Raw genomic sequence first — 21,202 nt, 5'->3', positions numbered from 1 at the left:
TGCATGCACGTTAACAATATGCTCAAGTAGGAATCATCTTCTAACAAACTTGCATTGTTTTTCAGATAGCCCCAAATACTTTGCACAAGGCAGTCTTCTGTTTTCACTTCACCCGTCGCCAATGGTGCATTACAGATATTCTTCAGCTCGTAGCTTTCACCAGCTCCGATCTGTAATTAAGGTAAAGTGAGAAGACGGTTCGCGATCATAAGATAGTAGTCAAAGTAGACTTCTTTCAGACTTGGAGATGCTTTGATTTGTCAGACTGACGAATAACAATTGTCTGTATTAACTGCATCCAGTACCGTACCTGAATTATCTGTTGTTGCAAATCGAGGACAGTTAACAGAAAAGTTTTATTGAAAACTGGCCCGAATTCCACAGGTTGCATACCGCTTTCGTACATAATCTGGAAGAAAGTTCATTTACTCTTCTACAGATGAATGTCAGAAATAAAAACCATGTAGAAGAAAAAAAGTGTTGTTGGTTTACATACATTGTCCAGACCGTGAGCCTTGATGAACACTTGTTCAGTTCTGTAGAAGGGCCCGAAATGAGTGTCAAAGTAATCTTTTTCGATCCTCGATTGACTTGTCGGAGAAGCCCATAGCTCTATGCGGTCAGTCGTGACGATCAACGACAATGCGCCATAGCTCATGCCAACAACTGCCCAGGATGTTAAGCATATTGTTGCTCCTGGATACGAGGCAAATACTGCAAAAACAAACCAGATACAACATTTGAAGAATTAGGGAAAGAAAAACAGATAAGTCACTTTTTTCTAGAAATTGAGTTACTGCTACAGCTGGATTCAGACTGATCGTACGAATCTGTTAAGAGGCTTAGACTGTTAAAATTGCGAGATTTTTGCATTCAAAATTTTGCTGTAAGAGGAAGGCACCAGGTAGATAAGTTTTTCAGGGAAAAGAAGCAGCAAGTCAAAGAGACTCATCCGCCCAGAATTCTGATGGAACCTCTTCCAACAAAATGGAGGCGAGGAAAAGCACAAAAGGAAGTGGCTATTTGCACAGACTTTGCAAAAAGGTGTAACCTTGCCAAATTTGGCAACCAACGACACTGAAATTAAGTGGTGACTTTCGATGTATTACTTCAGTACCCATATTCTTGCAACAGGCGATTGTTTATGTTTATCATGAATGCACTGCGAAAAAGGGTGCAAATGAAGTGACATCGTTCTTTTTTCGCTTCAGCACTAATGCCTTGGATGAGAACGTAAGATAACGACGATCAACACTCGTCACCCATGCCACCTCCACTCTGGAATTTGGCCGGAGATGGACAGGACATAGATAAAGTTCGGCTGCCACCTCCACCTTCTGCCGCAGCCATATGGCCGCATCCGACGCCCCCCTACCCCCCCCCCCCCCCCCTCAGTGTCTGGTGCTGTACCACTTGTACAGAAAATCTACAAGAAACTTCCGGTATGTCTCGCCACGTGCCTGCCACGGCACGATCAGTCACGCTGCCCTGAGCATGCTCGTGTCTGCTGACCCACGCTTCCCACGCCTCGTACTGCCGGTGGGAGGGCTCTGTCCCCACAGATGTCGATCTCTACGCGGGACTTGAATGTCTCTGACCGACACGAAGTGGACAGTGTTTGGACTGTGAGAAAGGAGAGTTCTGAGTTATTGTTCGATGCAGGCGTATGTAAAGTGGTTCTCCTGAATAAAGCATTCGTTACCTTAACCGCATCATCTGTGGTCGGAAGGACTTGGGCTTTAATAACTTGAAAACTACCGGTGTATTAGACAAGCATTTAGGTCTCAACATGTGACACGATAACACACAGTGCCTTATTTTCCAGGTGCCTCAGATTTGACGAAAAATCATAGGGACCAAATGCGATAACCAAGTGCAACGAAACTTTCGAATGCAGTATGGTAAGGAGACAATCCAAGTACTGTGGTTTGGCGTGCGTAATTTATGGAAACAGGCAGTGTTTCCCATAAAGTATTTCCCCGTAAACAGCCAGTCGCGCATGTGTTTCAGACGCTAGAGCAGACCATTTACGACAAGAGTTTGCAACGAATCCGACAAAATTGGTGCGAGCAGCAGTCAGCGAGTACAAAATCTTACATAGGAGGTTATGTTTTATGACTATAAGGCTCAGCTGCTTCAGCCACTAAAGCCGAGGACAAATCTCAACGTGAACACTTTGCATTGGATATGCTAGCCAAGAGTGATGGAAACAATAACCTTTTAGAAAAGATTTGTTGCTCCTATGAGTAAAATTGTCACATATTTGGCAAACTGAACCACAGCAATGTTCGTATACGGGGATCATAGTTTTCTCATTTTATATGCGAAATGAAGTCAGTTCCAAGATATATCTGTGATGCACACTTATGCCCAGTTACATCAGTGGTCCACTTTTTTTCTATGAGTCTGCTGTCAACAATGATGTTTATCTGGCCGTATTACAGAAAATTGTTGTGCCAAGGCTGAAACACCTGCAATAATTCTCCATCCAATTTTGGATGAAAAATTTCCAGATTAGGCGAATTCGACGAGGTGGTCCGAATTCGGTGGTCGCCAGAATCACCAGACCTCACACCACTAGACTACTATGTGTGGGATTTTGTAAAGGCATATATTTGCACACTGCAGGGACTAATGAAAATTTGTACCAAGGCTGGGATTCAAACCCAGGTCTTCTGCTCACTAGGCAGAAGCGGTAACCATTACGACATCCTGGCACGGAGGCTCTGCACAACTGCACGGATTACTGTAGCATGCCTTCCTCCTCAATCCAAATTCCCAGTCACGGCTCAGTCTATTTGGTACTCCCCTTAAATTCGAACAGCATTGCAGAGGCTCTCCAACTGTGTTGGATTAGCATAGTAGCACCGAACTAAACGAGGGATTCTGCCTGAAACTCTGGCATAGGTGTTTTAACTAAATGAAACTATCCAGTGTACTGAACCAAGGTTATAGAACTACAGGACTTGAAGACAGGCATTAGCAATGTATTCGCCGTGGACTTCCTGCAGCGTATACAGGGAGAAATTTAATACTGACTGGACGTTGATCGTGCCACTAGGAGTGCTCACATTGACGTCTGTGGCGAAACAAACTTATGACTGATCTTGTCACATGATGAAAACCAGTTGCTATTATGTTGTATGACGCCTCTAGCTCGTAGTCTAGTGTTTAGCATCAATGCCACTAGGTCCATGGGGACCTGGGTTCGATTCCCAGCCAGGTTGCAGATTGTCTTCTTTCATTAACCCACAGGCGATCTCTCGGCTAATAATATGATATGATATTTCGAGATATGAAACTGTAGCAAATGAAAGAAAACGAATCACTGAAACAGAAAAAATGATATGAAAGAAGTGAGAATTACACAAGTAAACGATAAGCAATGGAGGACAAAACGTCATAAAAAAGTACACTGGAACGGAAAGACATGGAAAAGAGGACAGGAAATAAATGGTTGGAAGATTGCAAGAGAGGAAACAGCGAAGGTATGAAGAGAATTTGGGAAAAAATGAAGGAACAAGAAAAAATAGTGACCACGCTGTTAAATGGGGATATTCTGAAATTACATTTATAGTGAACCAGAACTCCACCGACAAACTTTCAAAGGTTGTTCAGAGATACGTTCTGAACATTTTGGTATAAGGGGGCACAAGTCTCCGGTGGCTCATTACAGAGTTGTATTTCGTTTGGTTTCTTGCCCCAGCTAGCTCTGAACTTGAAAATTATACACAACAGTCTAAATGTCGACGGGATGAGGTGTGTTTTGTTTCCATTCGCTCATGGTACCTACAGTTGACAACGGCAGTACCCATTTTACTCTTCATCTTTAAGCTTGTATTTAGTACTGTCTAGGATTTGTTTTCCCAGGAGTGTTGGTTGTACCGTATGGTTATAATTAATGTACAGGTAATCACAGAGGTCCAGTATGGGCTGTAATTACCGTATGGCAAATGAAACTTGGTACATATTTTCATGCGTTAGTATGGAACCGACATATGCTGAAAAAAATAGTTCCAATTCTTGCCACCAGGTGCAGATCTGGCACTGTGAATGCAAGAAAGACGTATACAAATATTTCCTTATGTAATTGGTTAGGAACGGAACGTGGGCAGAAAAGTTCCAATGGAATTGGAGCAACGTGTTCCAGTATAATGGCCTTCAGGTCAGGGAGTGACCGGCGTGTCCATGGTAAACGCGTTCTTTTAGATATCCGCAGAGCCAAAAGTCACATGTATTCAAATCAGGTGATCTTGAAGGTCAGGTATCTGGAAAACCTCTGGAGATAACACGTTCGTCGAACGTTGCATTAAGCAGATCTTTCACTGGGCGAGCAACATGATGCGTTGACCCATCTTGTATGAAAAAAAGTGGTCTCCACGCAGTTGCGCTCTTCCATAGGAGGAGTTACGTGCTGTACGAGTTCTCGATAACGTGCTGGCGTCACGGTACACCTGACAGGCCCCCTGGGTGTATCCTCTTCAAAGAAGAACGAACAGAGAATAAAGTTGCTTTTGAATCCACACCACACAGTCACATAAAGTGGGTTCAATGGCTCTTTGTCCACAACAAGTGATTTAACGGTACTGCAAATTCGGCAGTTCTGTGTGTTCACTGTACCCTACAGTGTAAAATGCTTGTCGTCAGTCCATTGTATGTTCCCCGGCCAAGTCGATCCGTGTCAGAAACCGCAGACCAAATTCAGGACGTTGCCGCGGATCATGAGGTTCACGTTGTTGCACAGTCTGGATCTTGGACGTGAACCAGTATAAAATAATCCTCGAAACTTCCCTTACTGTTGGCCGTGGGATGGCAATCCTCGTGACACTGTACGAGGACGTGGTCTGTTGTTAGTTACAGCACACAGTTTTTCATAACTTCCACCGGGATAGGACGTCTTCCTTTACCAGGTAACACACCAAGTTAACATGTGTTTTCGAATTTCATTACAGTAGAGTCTCAATAGTTCGAGTTTTCAATAATCCGAGCTTCTTTTTTTTAAGGTTGCAACGATCTACTTTCTTTTTTTACTGACATGATATATAATGAAAACATCATTGAAAAAGATAGATAGGGAGAGTACAGCTCAGTGACAAGCAGACAACAATGCAGCCTACACCGACGATTAGCTTGCTGACCTGTTGCACGAATAATTGACATGGTTAACATTCTATCCCAGTGTGAGAGTGACGAGGATGACGAGGCAGAGGCTGCACCGATGATGAGTCATACCGATGGCTACGCTGAACTTGTTGATGGCCCAGTATTGAAATCTGCAGCAATTTGCGGATGGGTCGCTCTTCTGTCACGTTGAACGATTCTCTTCAGTCGTCGTTGGTCTCGTTCTTGCAGGAGTTTTTGCCGGCCTCAGCGATGTCGGAGATTTGACTTTTTACCAGAATCCTGATGTTTACGGTACACTTATGAAATGGTCGTACGGGAAAATCCCCAATTCATCGCTATCCCGAAGATGCTGTGTCCCATTGCTCGTTCGACGACTATGAGATCATGTTTAAAATTACTTAAATCTTGACAACCTGTCATTGTAGCAGCAGTAACCTATCTAACAAATGCCCCAGACACTTGCCTTATATAGGCGTTGCCGACCGCAGTACCGTATTTTGCCACTTTATGTATCTCTGTATTTGAATACGCGTGCCTATACTAGTTTCCTTGGCGCTTCAGTGTATATAATTTTCGGATATTCCCTTCTAAGAGAGCGTTTGAAGTAGTTATGATTTTTTCTTGTTCTTTCGTTCTTCCCAAATTCTGTTCATACGCTCGCTGTGTTATCTCTTGCGTTCTTCCGACCATTTATTTCGTGTTCTCTTTCCTGTGTGTTTTTAAGTATATGTTTTTTATGACGGCTCTGAACTGTTCTTTATTGCTTACGTTATCTTGTCTGGTTTCCTTTTTAGTGTATTTTTCTTCTGTCTCAGTGATCCAATTTGTTTTATTTATGCTATTATTTGCTATCTCGAAATGAAATAAAACGATCGTTTGGCATTTTAGGTCTTTCGGCCGCCTGGTGCATGTCCTTCTGTTTGACTCTACTTTGGCGATTTGTGCATCGATCAAAATGAGACGACATGGTGAGGACTACACAAATACCCAGTCTTCACGCGAAGATAATCTCAGACTGACCAGGAATTGAACCTGAGTTCCCGGGCGGGCCGGTACATCGAAGATGTGCCTTGCGAGTCTCTCATCGTTCGTCCTTGAGATATAACCATTAAATTTCACATTTTCTTTTCTAGACATGTCCACCATTGTTTCTGTCAGTTTCTAGATCTCTCTCGATGGCCGCTTTACGCAAATTCCTTCGCGAAAAACTGGCCTGAATATTTTCCTAGGAATTTTTCTTGATGACAACACTAATGTGATTCAAAATGACACTGCTTTTGACTTAGCAGCTTTCTGGTTAATTATGAACGTGTTGTACTTCAGATCTGAAAGTCCTCAGTACAATTCACAGTTGTATGTTAACCGGGGACCTAGAAATGACGGAGAGGCTCCGTCCCCGCCGCAGCCGCAGTGGTGCACAACCCCACGACGACTACCGCAGTCCACTTCACCCCTCCGTCGCCCCACACCGTACCCAGGGTTATTGTGCGATTCGGCCCCCAGTGGACTGCCCCCCTCCAGGGAACGTCTCAGACCAGCAGAGTGTAACCCCTATGTTTGCGGGGTAGAGTAATGGTGGTGTACGCGTACGTGGAGAACTTGTTTGCGCAGAAATCTCCGACATAGTGTAACTGAGGCGGAATAAAGGGAACCAGCCCTCTTTCGCCGAGGCAGATGGAAAACCGCCTAAAAACCATCCACAGACTGGCCGGCTCACCGGACCTCGACGCAAGTCCGGCTGGTGGATTCTTGCCGGGGAGCAGGCGCTCCTTCCCAATCCGGAAAGCCGTGCGTTAGATCGTTTGGCTAACCGGGCGGGCACAATTCACAGATAGTAGTAAGATTTATTTCTGTCACTTGCGGCTTACATATCCCAAAACGCTAAGTTGCACGGTTGTTCGGAGTACATGCCAATTGAAGGCCCCCCCCAATAACTGACTGGATCAGTCGGAGGAAGGCAGCGGCGTACCATCTGCAAAAGTGCCATTCCGAGTAAAAAAAGTGTGATGCTGACATCATCCGTCAGGATGAAGACCGCTTTACCTTATAGTGTGGACACCATATAGGCCGACAAAGTGTGATTGCCATGACGGAGTATACTCTACGAATTGAACCCTTAATACGCGTATACAGAGGGGCAGCTAAAGCCATTGCTCTTTGTTATTCAGTACGACATGATCGATAATGGAAGTAAGACTACAGAAAATTAAAGACTTGTTCGTAGGATACATCGACCTCGATAAAGCTACGACAATGTCGACTGGTGCTAGATGTTCGAAATTGTTCCGGCGTAAGGCCAAGCGCCGGTACGACGGCCGAGAACGGAAGAGCAGAGAGGGCTGTGAGACTACCTCAGGCTACAGTTCGCTGACATACCCTTCCCTAGGACGACATCGAGACAGAAGCGGAATCTAGGCCAAGAGAATATAAGCAGCGCCCCGCCTGGCCGCTGCCCGAGTTGAAGTCGAGCCGTCCCCCGAACGCTACAGGAGCGACTTATGAACTGTATTGGTTCACTTGGATTACGAATTGTATATACTGAAGAGCTTGCTTATGTTTGTCTGCCGCCCCTTGCTTGCGACAAGTCTATATTTCACAAAGTTAAGTATTGTAATTATTTCCCTTTGTAAAAAACTTCATTAATACGATTTGCTTGAATTGTTGTCTAGTGATCCGAAAAGCAGGTTTCCTAGGCACCCTATATCAGACGAGTAGGCAGAACACAACAGAAATGGCGAGGAAAACGGAGGTAAGTTACAAGGAAAAACAGATAATATACATCATGCACAAGAGCCAAGAGGGACAAATAAGACTGAAGACCAAGAACGAAGTGATCGGATTAAAAAATGGCACTGAGCACTATGTGACTTAACATCTGAGGTCATCAGTTCGCTAGAACTTAGAACTACTTAAACCTACCTAACCTAAGGACATCACACACATCCATGCCCAAGGCAGGATTCGAACCTGCGACCGTAGCGGTCGCGCGGTTCCAGACTAAAGCGCCTAGAACCGCTCGGCCACACTGGACGGCTTCGGATTAAAAAAGGTGTAAGACAAGGAAGTAGTCTTTCGCTCCTTCTGTTCAATCTATACATGAAAGAAGCCATTATGGAACTATAAGAGAGGTTCTAGAGTGGAATTAAAATTAAAGGTGAATGGATATCAATAATACGATTCGCTGATGACATTGCCGCCGGCCATTGTGGTTGAGCGGTTCTAGACGCTTCAGTTGGGAACCGCGAAAACTGCTATTGTCACAGGTTCGAATCCTGCCTTGGGCATGGATGTCTGTGATGTTCTTAGGTTCGTTAGGATTAAGTATTATAAGTTCTAGGGGACTGATGACCTCCGATGTTAAGTCCCATAGTGCTCAGAGCCATTTGAACCATTTGATGACATTGCCATCTTCAGTAAAAGTGAAGAAGAATTACAGGATTTTCTGAATGAAATGAACAGTCTAATGAGTACAGAATATGAACTGGGAGTAAATCTAAGAACGACGAAAGTAATGAGAAGTAGCAGAAATGAGAAAAACGAGAAACCTAACATCAGGATTGGTGATCCCGAAGTAGATCAAGTTAAGGAATTGTACTACCTAGGCAGCAAAATATACCCAGTGATGGTCGGAGGAAGGATGATGACAAAAGCAGGCGAACACAGACAAAAAGGGCATTCCCGTCCAAGAGAAGTCTACTAGTATCTAACATATGTCTTAATTTGAGGAAGAAATTTTTGAGAATGTACGTTTAGAGCACAGCATTGGATGGTAGTGAAACATGGACTGTAGGAAAACTGTAAAACAGTCGAAGCATTTGAGATGTGGTGCTACAGAAGAATGTTGAAAATTAGATCGCTAGGATAAGGAACGAGGAGGCTCTCTGGAGAATCGGCGAGGAAAGGAATATATGGAAAACAGTGACAGGGACAGGATGGTAGGCCATCTGTTAAGACATCACGGAATAACTTTCATTGCATTAGAGAGAGCAGTAGGGGATAAAAACTGCAGAGGAAAACATAGATTGGATTACATCCAGCAAATATGAGGCCGTAGGTTGCAAGTGCTATTCGGAGATGAGGACGTTGGCACAGAATAGGAACTCTCGGCGGGCCGCATCAAACCAATTAGAAGACTGACGACTAAAAAGAAAAAAAATGAATGCGTTAATGCATGGATGACACATATACTAATCCAACAACCAGTTTTCGCATTAAAAGATAAAAAACGCTAACACTGTGAAGGAGACGACGTGTGGATCTGAATCTACACTCCTGGAAATGGAAAAAAGAACACATTGACACCGGTGTGTCAGACCCACCATACTTGCTCTGGACACTGCGAGAGGGCTGTACAAGCAATGATCACACGCACGGCACAGCGGACACACCAGGAACCGCGGTGTTGGCCGTCGAATGGCGCTAGCTGCGCAGCTTTTGTGCACCGCCGCCGTCAGTGTCAGCTAGTTTGCCGTGGCATACGGAGCTCCATCGCAGTCTTTAACACTGGTAGCATGCCGCGATAGCGTGGACGTGAACCGTATGTGCAGTTGACGGACTTTGAGCGAGGGCGTATAGTGGGCATGCGGGAGGCCGGGTGGACTTACCGCCGAATTGCTCAACACGTGGGGCGTGAGGTCTCCACAGTACGTCGATGTTGTCGCCAGTGGTCGGCGGAAGGTGCACTTGCCCGTCGACCTGGGACCAGACCGCAGCGACGCACGGATGCACGCCAAGACCGTAGGATCCTACGCAGTGCCGTAGGGGACCGCACCGCCACTTCCCAGCAAATTAGGGACACTGTTGCTCCTGGGGTATCGGCGAGGACCATTCGCAACCGTCTCTATGAAGCTGGGCTGCGGTCCCGCACACCGTTAGGCCGTCTTCCGCTCACGCCCCAACATCGTGTAGCCCGCCTCCAGTGGTGTCGCGACAGGCGTGAATGGAGGGACGAATGGAGACGTGTCGTCTTCAGCGATGAGAGTCGCTTCTGCCTTGGTGCCAGTGATGGTCGTATGCGTGTTTGGCGCCGTGCAGATGAGCGCCACAATCAGGACTGCATACGACCGAGGCACACAGGGCCAACACCCGGCATCATGGTGTGGGGAGCGATCTCCTACACTGGCCGTACACCTCTGGTGATCGTCGAGGGGACACTGAATAGTGCACGGTACATCCAAACCGTCATCGAACCCATCGTTCTACCATTCCTAGACCGGCAAGGGAACTTGCTGTTCCAACAGGACAATGCACGTCCTCATGTATCCCGTGCCACCCAACGTGCTCTAGAAGGTGTAAGTCAACTACCCTGGCCAGCAAGATCTCCGGATCTGTCCCCCATTGAGCATGTTTGGGACTGGATGAAGCGTCGTCTCACGCGGTCTGCACGTCCAGCACGAACGCTGGTCCAACTGAGGCGCCAGGTGGAAATGGCATGGCAAGCCGTTCCACAGGACTACATCCAGCATCTCTACGATCGTCTCCACGGGAGAATAGCAGCCTGCATTGCTGCGAAAGGTGGATATACACTGTACTAGTGCCGACATTGTTTATGCTCTGTTGCCTGTGTCTATGTGCCTGTGGTTCTGTCAGTGTGATCATGTGATGTATCTGATCCCAGGAATGTGTCAATAAAGTTTCCCCTTCCTGGGACAATGAATTCACGGTGTTCTTATTTCAATTTCCAGTAGTGTATATTTACATACCGACAGTGTCGTGCGTACCACAGGGTACTTTGTATCCCTACTAGTCATTACCTTTCGTGTTCCACTCGAAAATAGAATGAGGGAAAGATGACTGCCTATAAGCCTCCGTACGAATTCTAATTTCTCGTATCTTATCTTCGCGGTCCTTACACGAAATGTACGTTGGCGGCAGTGGAATCATTGTGCAGTCAGCTTCAAATGCGCAGAAAGAACGTCGTCTTCCCTCCAGGGATGCTCATCTGAGTTCACGAAGCATCTACGTAACACTCGTGTACTGATCGAAGATACTTGTAACAAATCTAGCAGCACGCCTCTGAATTACTGTGATGTCTTCCTCACAGCTAATGAGTTCTTGGTTGGTGTCGATTTCTGCTGAAACGTTTTCACAAATTTAGGACATTCCGGCATAGAGCTTTTACCTCCTGCAGGAGTAACATGTACCCAGTTCCGTTGTTAGCGAGGTTGTCGTAAGTTGAAACGCCAGAGGAAAGTCCTAGACGCAGTTATCGCTTTCGTAGGCCAAAGAAATTATACTGATGCAAATGGATAGCGTTACACTATGCACATCAAGACCCCGCTGCATTTGAGTTACTGAATTTTGTGACTTAACTAATGGTTCAAAACGCTTTGAGCACAATGGGACTTAACATCTGAGGTCATCAGTCCCGTATAACTTACAACTACTTAAACCTAACAAACCTAAGGACATCACATACATCCATGCCCGAGACAGGATTCGAACCTGCTACCGTAGCGGTCGCGCGGTTCCAGACTGAAGCGCCTAGACTGTTCGGCCACTGCATCCGGCGTGACTTAACAGTGACTTAACAAAACTCTACAGAACTAAACTTGCATAAACGTACTGCTGCAACATAATTATACATCCTATATAGGTCTATTGACTTACCTAATCCCAGTTTTCTGAACAGTTTGCTTAACGTCGTCTGGAATAATGGGATGCCTCCGAAGAAAAGCTTGTAGATGAGTGATGGAGGTGAACCACCTGCTGAAATAAATGAATATCAGTACAAGAAATACAGAGGTTATTGTAACACATTTTTCCTATAATAGTTAAAGAAACAACGAATTTTGTTTACGTCATGGTTCTTTAATTAGAGCTATTTTCGGTACGAGTGGGAAAAAAGAGAAACTGGGCATACCGTCCATGACCAGGAGCATATATTAAGCTCGCCTACATCAGATGACTTGCTTGTCGGGTGTGTTAAATCATTATGATGATTATAAATGATGCCAGTCTCTGCGATACATCAACATCTCCTTCTCACTCAGAAGCTGCGGAGCATCCAACATACCAGATTTTCACCTGCTGCTCCGTCAGGGAAATGAAAATCTTAGTCATGGGGGAATGGAATACGGCTGCAGGGGAAGGAGTAGAAGGTAGGGTTACTGAAGAATATGAGATTAGTACTGGAAATGAGAGAGAAGAAAGACTAATTGAGTTCTATAGTGAATTCCAGCTATTAGTAACGAATACTCTGCTCAAGAATCACAAGAGGAGGAGGTATACTTGGAAAATGCCCGGAGATACAGGAAGATTTCAGTTAGATTGCATCATGGTAAGATAGGGATTGAGAAATCAGATTCAGAATTGTAAGAAACCCAGGAGCAAATATAGATTTAGATCACAATGTAGTAGTGACGAAGAATAGTCTGACGTTTAACAGACTTCTCAGCAAGAGGCAATGGGCGCAGAAGAGAGGAGATACGCTTGAAGTTCACTAAGGCTATAGATACCGAAATAAGGACTACCTCAGTAGGCAGTACAGTTAAAGAGGAACGGACAGCTCTAAAAAGAGGAATCACAGAAGTTGCAAAGAAAAACATAAATACAAAGAAGGTAACTGCGAAGGAACTATGGGCAACAGAAGAAATGCTTCAGTTAATCGATGGAAGGAGGAAGTACAAAAACGTTCAGCGAAATCCAGGAATACAGAAATACAAATAAATAGGTTGCGCAGGGAAGCTAAGACGAAACGGCTGCATGAAAAATGTGAGAAATCGAAAAAGAAATGATTGTCGGAAGGACTGACTCACCATAAAGGAAAGACATAACAACTTTCCGCGAAATAAAAAGCAAGGGTGGTAACATTAAGAGTGCAACGGAATTCCACTGTTAAATGCAGAGGAGAAGGCGGATAAGAGGAAAGAGTACACTGAAGACCTCTACGACGGGGAAGATTTGTCTGATGTGAAAGAAGAAGAAACAAGAGTCGATTTAGAAGAAATAGGGGAACCAGTAATAGAAACAGAATTTAATAGAGCTTTGGAGGAATTAAATAAGGCAGGAGGGATAGATAACATTCCGTCAGAATTTCTAAAATCATTGGGGAAGTGGTAACAAAACGACTATTCACGTTGGTGTGCAGAATGTATGAGTCTGGCGACATACCATCGGACTTTCGGAAAAATATCATCGATACAATTCCGAAGACTGTAAGAGCTGACAAGTGCGAGATTTATCGGACATTAAACTCAGCAGTTCTTGCATCCAAGTTGCTGACAAGAATAATAAACAGAAGAATAGAAAAGAAAACGGATGATGCGTTAGATAACGATCACTTTGGCTTTAGGCAAGGTAAAGGCACCACAGAGGCAATTCTGACGTTGCGACTAATGAAAAATCAAGACACATTCATAGGATTTCTCGACCTGAAAGAAAGCGTTCGACCATGTCAAATGGTGGAATATTTTCCAAATTATGAGGAAAATACGGATAAGCTATAGGGAGAGACGGATATTATACAACGTGTACAAGAGCCAAGAGGGAATAAGAAGAGTACTGCAATTGAAAAGGGTGTAAGACAGAGATGTAGTCTTTCACCACTACTGTTAAATCTATACATCTAAGAAGCAATGATGGAGATAAGATCGTCAAGACTGGAATTAAAATTCAAGGTGAAAGGATATAAATGATAAGATTCGCTGATGACATTACTATCCTCAGTGAAAGTGAAGAAGAATTACATGATCTACTGAAAGGAATGAACAGCCTAATGATTGCAGAATATGGACTGAGAGTAAATCGAGGAAAGACGAAAGTAATGAGAAGTAGCAGAAATGAGAACAGCGAGAAACTTAACGTCAGAATTGGTGGCCACGAAGTAGATGAAGTTAAGGAAATCTATCTAAGCAGCAAAATGAGCAATGACGGGCGGAGCAAGGAAGACGTCAAAAGCAGACTAGCACTGGCAAAAAGAGAAATCTTCTAGCACCAATCATATGCCTTAATTTGAGGAAGAAATTTCTGATGATGTATGTTTGGAGTACAGCATCATATAGAAGCTAAATGTGGACAGTGGGAAAACTGGAACAGAAGCGAATCGAAGCATTTTAGATGCGTCACTACGGACGAATGCTGAAAATTAGGTGGACTAATAAGGCAAGGAATTATGACCTTCTGCGCAGAGTTGGAGAGGTAAAGAATATGTGGAAAACATTGGCAAGAAGGAGGGACAGGATGATAGGCCATCCGTTAAGACATCAGGAAATAACTACCATGGTACTAGAGGAAGCTATAAGTGAAAAAAAACGGTGCAGGAAGACAGAGATTGGATAATATGCAGCAAATAATTGAGTACGTAGGTTGCAATAAAAAAATAAATAAAACAATAAAATTAAAAATATCGATCAGAGAATTTTGGAGTTCCGCGGTTTGTGTGTTCAGTGCGTAGTGGAAAGGTTATGGGACCACAGTACCCAATCACCGCTCTTATGACCCAAAGAAATTAACTGAAGGTGCCGCTGAACTTAAAAGATTATTTTGCTAAATAATCGGAGGACTTTTTGCAGCTCAGGTGAAGAGCTGAGTTACAGAACGATCCGTCGAGAAGGTATAACTTGGTTTTCGTGGTCACGCTATTGCATCAAGGCCACCGATCGCAAAAAGGAACGCCCATGGTGGATGTGAATGGCGCAGATGGGGGTGTCATTGGACTGTCGAGTAGTATTAGTAGGTTTTGTGGATTGATGAGTCATTCAAATCTGCGTGCATACGAGGGAAAGGTTATCAAAATGAACATTGATTTCTATGAAAACTTGTTAGATGCATCGCACATCGTAGTAGTTCTTTGTTTTCTGTATCAGGATAATTATGCACCTGGTCACGAAGCGAGTACTTTTCAGTGTTCTTGGAAGATAAACTGTTGGGCAGCGTGAAAGGTAATCTCGGACTTCGTATACATGTGATCTATCACGTCCTACATTTGACAACCATACCGCTGTGTCTCCCTACGTTGCACCAGATGTACACGCAACGTAACATAAGCCAGGAAAATAGAACTACACTGGCCGAGCACGACTTAAAGGAAAGTGCGTATTCGATAATCAGCTTCTGAAGCAAAGAAAAGGGTAACGCAGCAGTTTGCATCGCGTAGAGGAGCATATGCGTGCTGTCGCTACATGCATAATTATTTTATTTAGTTTTCCTTTTTATTATTATTATTATTATTATTTCTTTTTTGGAGCACGTGTTGCGGATTTAAACTCACGCCGCCAATATCTACACAGGGTGGTCCATCAATAGTGACCGGGCCAAATATCTCACGAAATAAGAATCAAACGAAAAACCTACAAAGAACGAAACTCGTCTAGCTTGAAGGGGGAAACCAGATGGCGCTGCCGTAGGTCAAACGGATATCAACTTAGTTTTTTTTTTTTAATAGGAACCCCCAATTTTTATTACATATTCGTGTAGTACGTAAAGAAATACACTACTGGCCATTAAAATTGCTACAACAAGAAGATGCAGATGATAAACGGGCATTGGACAAATATATTATACTAGAACTGACATTACATTTTCACGCAATTTGGGTGCATAGGTACCGAGAAATCAGTACCCAGAACAAACACCTCTGGATGTAATAACGGCCTTGATACGCCTGGGCATCGAGTCAAACAGAGCTTGGATGGCGTGTACAAGTACAGCTGCCCATGCAGCTTCATCACGATACCACAGTTCATCAAGAGTAGTGACTGGCGTATTGGCGTATTGTGACGAGCCAGTTGCTCGGCCACCATTGACCAGACGTTTGCAATTGGTGGGAGATCTGGAGAAAGTGCTGGCCAGGGCAGCAGTCGAACATTTTCTGTATCCAGAACGGTCCGTACAGGACCTGCAACATGCGGTCGTGCTTTATCCTGCTGAAATGTAGGGTTTCGCCAGGATCGAATGAAGGGTAAAGCCACGGGTCGTAACACGTCTGAAATGTAACGTACACTGTTCTAAATGCCGTCAATGCGAACAAGAGGTGACTGAGACGTGAAACCAATGGCACCCCATACCTTCATGCCGGGTGATACGCCAGTATGGCGATAACGAATACACGCTTTTAATGTGCGTTCACCGCGATGTCGCCAAACACGGATGCGACCATCATGATGCTGTAAACAGAACCTGGATTCATCCGAAAAAATGACGCTTTGCCATTCTTGCACCCAGGTTCGTCGTTGAGTACACCATCGCACGCGCTCCTGTCTGTGATGCAGCGTCAACGGTAACCACAGACACGGTCCCCGAGCTGATAGTCCATGCTGCTGCAAACGTCGTCGAACTGTTTGTGCAGATGGTTGTTGTCTTGCAAACGTCCCCATCTGTTGACTCAGGGATCGAGACGTGGCTGCACGATCTGTTTCAGCCATGTAGATAAGATGCCTGACTTCTCGACTGCTAGTGATACGAGACCGTTGGGATCCAGCGCGGCGTTCCGTATTACCCTCCTGAACCCACAGATTCCATATTCTGCTAACAGTCATCGGATCTCGACCAACGCGAGCAGCAATGTCGCGATACGATAAACCTCAATCGCGACAGGCTACAATCCGACCTTTATAAAAGTCGGAAACGTGATGGTACTCATTCCTCCTCCTTACAAGAGGCATCACAACAACGTTTCACCAGGCAACGCCGGTCAACTGCTGTTTGTGTGTGAGAAATCGGTTGGAAACTTTCCTCATGTCAGCACGTTGTAGGTGTCGCCAGCGGCGACAACCTTGTGTGAATGCCCTGAAAAGTTAATCATTTGCATATCACAGCATCTTCTTCCTGTCGGTTAAGTTTCATGTCTGTAGCACGTCATCTTTGTGGTGTAGCACTTTTAATGGCTAGTCGTGTATGAATGTTTTAGTTGGACCACTTTTTTCGCTTTGGCGCTGTAATCTATTTAAGATTATACTCCATTTTCTGTTAATTGTAATGTCTGTATCAACTGAAAACAAAACAAACTTGGCACCTGGTAATGTTATAGGTGAAATGTCTTTGATACACACAAGAAAGCTGCAGCAGAAGCAAAGTGAAGTCTCTTCAATCATTACGCCAGTGATTTCAAAATCGTTTTCAATGCAAGCTGGAAGATTTATATATTTACAGTATTCAGTATCTCTTAGAATTCCAATTTTCTTCTTGTAGATAGCAACACCTCCACCTTTATGTTTTGATCTACGGAAATAATTAATCGAATGTTGTTGTTGTGGCCTTCAGTCGTGAGACTGGTTTGATGCAGCTCTCCATGCTACTCTCTCCTGTGCAAGCTTCTTCATCTCCCAGTACCTACTGCAACCTACATCCTTCTGAATCTGCTTAGTGTATTCATCTCTTGGTCTCCCTCTATGATTTTTACCCTCCATGCTGCCCTCCAATACTAAGTTGGAGATCCCTTGATGCCTCAGACATGTCCTACCAACCGATCCCTTCTTCTGGTCAAGTTGTGCCACAAACGTCTCTTCTCCCTAATCCTATTAAATACTTCCTCATTAGTTATGTGATCTACCCATCTAATCTTCAGCATTCTTCTGCAGCACCACATTTCGAAAGCTTCTATTCTCTTCTTGTCCAAACTATCGTCCATGTTTCACTTGCATGCATGGCTACACTCCATACAAATACTTTTAAAAATGACTTCCTGACACTTAATCCTATACTCGATGTTAACAGATTTCTTTTCTTCAGAAACGCTTTCCTTAACATTGCCAGTCTACATTTTATATCCTCTCTACTTCGACCATAATCAGTTATTTTGCTCCCCAAATAGCAAAACTCCTTTACTACTTTACTACTTTAAGTGTCTCATTTCATAATCTAATACCCTCAACATCACCCAACTTAATTCGACTACATTCCATTATCCTCGTTTTGCTTTTGTTGATGTTCATCTTATATCCTCCCTTCAAGACACTATCCATTCCGTTCAACTGCTCTTCCAAGTCCTTTGTTGTCTCTGACAGAATTACAATGTCATCAGCGAACCACAAAGTTTTTATTTCTTCTCCATGGATTTTAATACATACTCCGAATTTTTCTTCTGTTTCCTTCACTGCTTGCTCAATATACAGATTGAATAACATTGGGGAGAGGCTACAACCCTGTCTCACTCCCTTACCAACCACTGCTTCCATTTCATGCCCCTCAACTCTCAGAACTGCCATTTGGTTTCTATACAAATAGTAAACAGCCTTTCACTCGCTGTATTTTACCCCTGCCACCTTTAGAAATTGAAAGAGAGTATTCCAGTCAACATTGTCAAAAGCTTTCTCTAAGTCTACAAATGCTAGAAACGTAGGTTTGCCTTTTCTTAATCTAGCTTCTAAGATAAGCCGTAGGGTCAGTATTGCCTCACGTGTTCCAATATTTCTACGGAATCCAAACTGATCTTCCCCAATATCGGCAACTACCAGTTTTTCCATTCGTCTGTAAAGAATTCGCGTTAATATTTTGCAGCCGTGACTTATTAAACTGATAGTCGGCAGATCTCACACCTGTCAACACCTGCTTTCTTTGGGATTGGAATTATTATATTCTTCTTGAAGTCTGAGGTTATTTTGCCTGTCTCATACATCTTGCTCACCAGATGGAGTTTTGTCAGGACTGGCTCTCCCAAGGCCGTCAGTAGTTCTAATGGAATGTTGTCTACTCTCGGGGCCTTGTTTCGACTCATGTCTTTCAGTGCTCTGTCAAACTCTGCACGCAGTATCATATCTCCCATTTCGTCTTCATTTACATCCTCTTCCATTTCCATAATATTGTCCTCAAGTACATCGCCCTTGTATAGACCCTCTAATATACTCCTTCCACCTTTCTGCTTTCCCTTCTTTGCTTAGAACTGGGTTTCCATCTGAGCTCTTGATATTCATACAAGTGGTTCTCTTTTCTCCAAAGGTCTCTTTAATTTTCCTGTAGGCAGTATCTATTTTCCCCCAAGTTAGATAAACCTCTGCATCCTTAAATTTGCCCTCTAGCAATCCCTGCTTAGCCATTTTGCACTTCCTGTCGATCTCCTTTTTGAGACGTTTGTATTCACATTACGTTACAGATATTTAACGTATGCCGATCTGGATCTTACCTGTGTCACTTTGAGATACAAAAATCACAGAGGTGAGAAAACCAATTGCGAAAATTCCATATATTATTGCCATTATAACGAGGACGCCGTCGGCTTCTCCAATTTTGAATTCCTCATTCGTCTCTCCTGTGTCTATAACAGTTATGTCTGCGGGACAGCTCTCCTCACAGTCGGCGCAGCTGCAGGCGTAGTCGTTCTAAACAAACATAGGGATATGAAGTGTTACAAGAAAGACAACTCGGAGTAAGCGTATTTGCTTCAGTTCTTTTGTAAGTTTAAAGAGCAATAAATACCTCATACGACTGATTGCACGGAAGGACGTCTGGATTATATAGTTCCATTCCATCTGGTGCTGTCTCGTTATAAACGATCGGGAAAGGTACTAATGGAGTGTCATCATCTCCCATGTATGCGAACCATCTGGAAAATAATTATTTCGTGGTAAATATCTAATATCCACAATGAGAAGGAAAGACATATAGCTTTTATACATGCATTGACAGTCTATTTGATTTTGGCTTCAGGACAATAGTGGTAAAAAACTCGGAAACTGTGAGACGATAATATTCTCTAACCGTCTGGAGATTCCATTTTACGTTACGTTACATAGTCGAATTTCTGGATCTGGCGACTACCAGCCTCTGCTATACTGAATAAGTCAACGGCGTACTTTCTATTTAAGTGCAATGCAATGAAATAACCTAAAAGTATGAAATAGTGAAGTACCAAAGTGCTAACATTCGTTATATTATAACCCAGAAAATTAATTTAAAGAGCTTCTTTGAAGGTACTCGTCAGCTTAAAAGAAGGAGCAGTCCAACAGGAAATTCCTTAATTCAGTTTTAAACTGCACTAAATTCACCACAAAACATATAATATGCTCTGACAGGTTGCAGAGAACATGTGCATCTATGTGTCAGATTCCTTTCTGTGCTAATATTAAACCCTTGAAATCTTTGCAGAACTCGTTTTTGGCCCCAGTACTATACTCTATGTATACATATTATGTAAGAATATTCTCACTAAACTACATATAGTCTCTTCATCAGCTGCAGAGAGTTCACTATCAGCTGCAATTTTTCACATGGAACTGCGTGGTATACCACCTCAAATATATTTTTGTCCAGAACCAGAATAAAAGAATGTATCAGTCAAATGTTTTTCACCTACTAAGGGAATATAGAACAGCATGACTTTCTCCTCTTAAGGCCCATTCAAATAAGTATCATAGTGTAGCATCATGTAAACATGTAGTTATTAAAACCGTAATAGGCAGATCTGACTTGGACTCCCTTGTCCTAGCACACAGGCAGGTATTCGAAGTAGTGTGACACGTCCACTTGCTGGAATTGATAATAAATAATTGGAAATACAAGGCAAATGCGCAATGATCACTCGGTCTGAGTAGTATTTTTACCTTCTCTTCGTCAGTGCAGATGTGCTCACAAAAACCTTCAAAGGAAGATGGTTTGTAAGGATTATGCTCCATTTTGGAGCTGATGAAAATTTTTTTCAATTTTGTTTTGATGGCATATGACTGTACAAGACGGTGGCACATAGGCTTTTTTTTGTGGCGTTGGTGGAATGCCCAGATTGGAGAATGTTTCGAACCCACTAGCTGGCGGAGGCAGCGAGGAGCCAAATTTTAAATTTGGAATAAAGTTTACAGAGAATATAAAAATGGCTTAGAAGAGGCGATATAAAAAGCAAATTAAAAGGAGCCTGTCAAATTACACAAATTACATGTGTGTGAAGACGATTAGAAGAACACAGAACGATATAAAAGGTGCACATTAATAAAACTACAAACTGCAGGGACGGATTCCTCACTGGAAATGGAGGAAAAACAAGGTTCTATGCACATGCGTCCAGAAAGGCATCGTTGCTGTGGTAGATGGCGCTGACGAATGGTAGTTCCTCTGACCATGAGTCTTGTGTTCCTTACGCGTTGTAGGCTGTGTGATTTTGAAGCAGCATACAGTAAGCAGCAGAATGGTCCGGTATTCATATCGGGAACAC

At 43.5% G+C, this 21,202-nt stretch overlaps 1 protein-coding gene across 2 annotated transcripts in view; it reads right to left on the bottom strand.

Annotated features, from left to right (window-relative positions):
* The window catches only part of LOC126332889 (NPC intracellular cholesterol transporter 1 homolog 1b-like), a 155,136-nt gene that overhangs the window by 82,412 nt on the left and 51,522 nt on the right, over window positions 1–21,202 (bottom strand). The window contains exons 6-11 of one of the 2 annotated variants that reach the window (XM_049996690.1): window positions 19,477–19,603; window positions 19,184–19,379; window positions 11,734–11,832; window positions 497–714; window positions 311–409; window positions 1–170 (exon numbers count right to left, since the gene is read on the bottom strand). In XM_049996690.1, the coding sequence (XP_049852647.1) occupies window positions 1–170; window positions 311–409; window positions 497–714; window positions 11,734–11,832; window positions 19,184–19,379; window positions 19,477–19,603 (909 nt within the window). The remainder of the gene's footprint in view (window positions 171–310; window positions 410–496; window positions 715–11,733; window positions 11,833–19,183; window positions 19,380–19,476; window positions 19,604–21,202) is intronic. The other variant, XM_049996691.1, reaches the window with a different exon arrangement.

Source organism: Schistocerca gregaria, chromosome 2, assembly GCF_023897955.1.
Source record: "Schistocerca gregaria isolate iqSchGreg1 chromosome 2, iqSchGreg1.2, whole genome shotgun sequence".
Classification (NCBI taxonomy): Eukaryota; Metazoa; Arthropoda; class Insecta; order Orthoptera; family Acrididae; genus Schistocerca; species Schistocerca gregaria.
The sequence above is the reverse complement of the archived record's forward strand: the minus strand, read 5'-3'. Positions and strand labels throughout refer to the sequence as shown.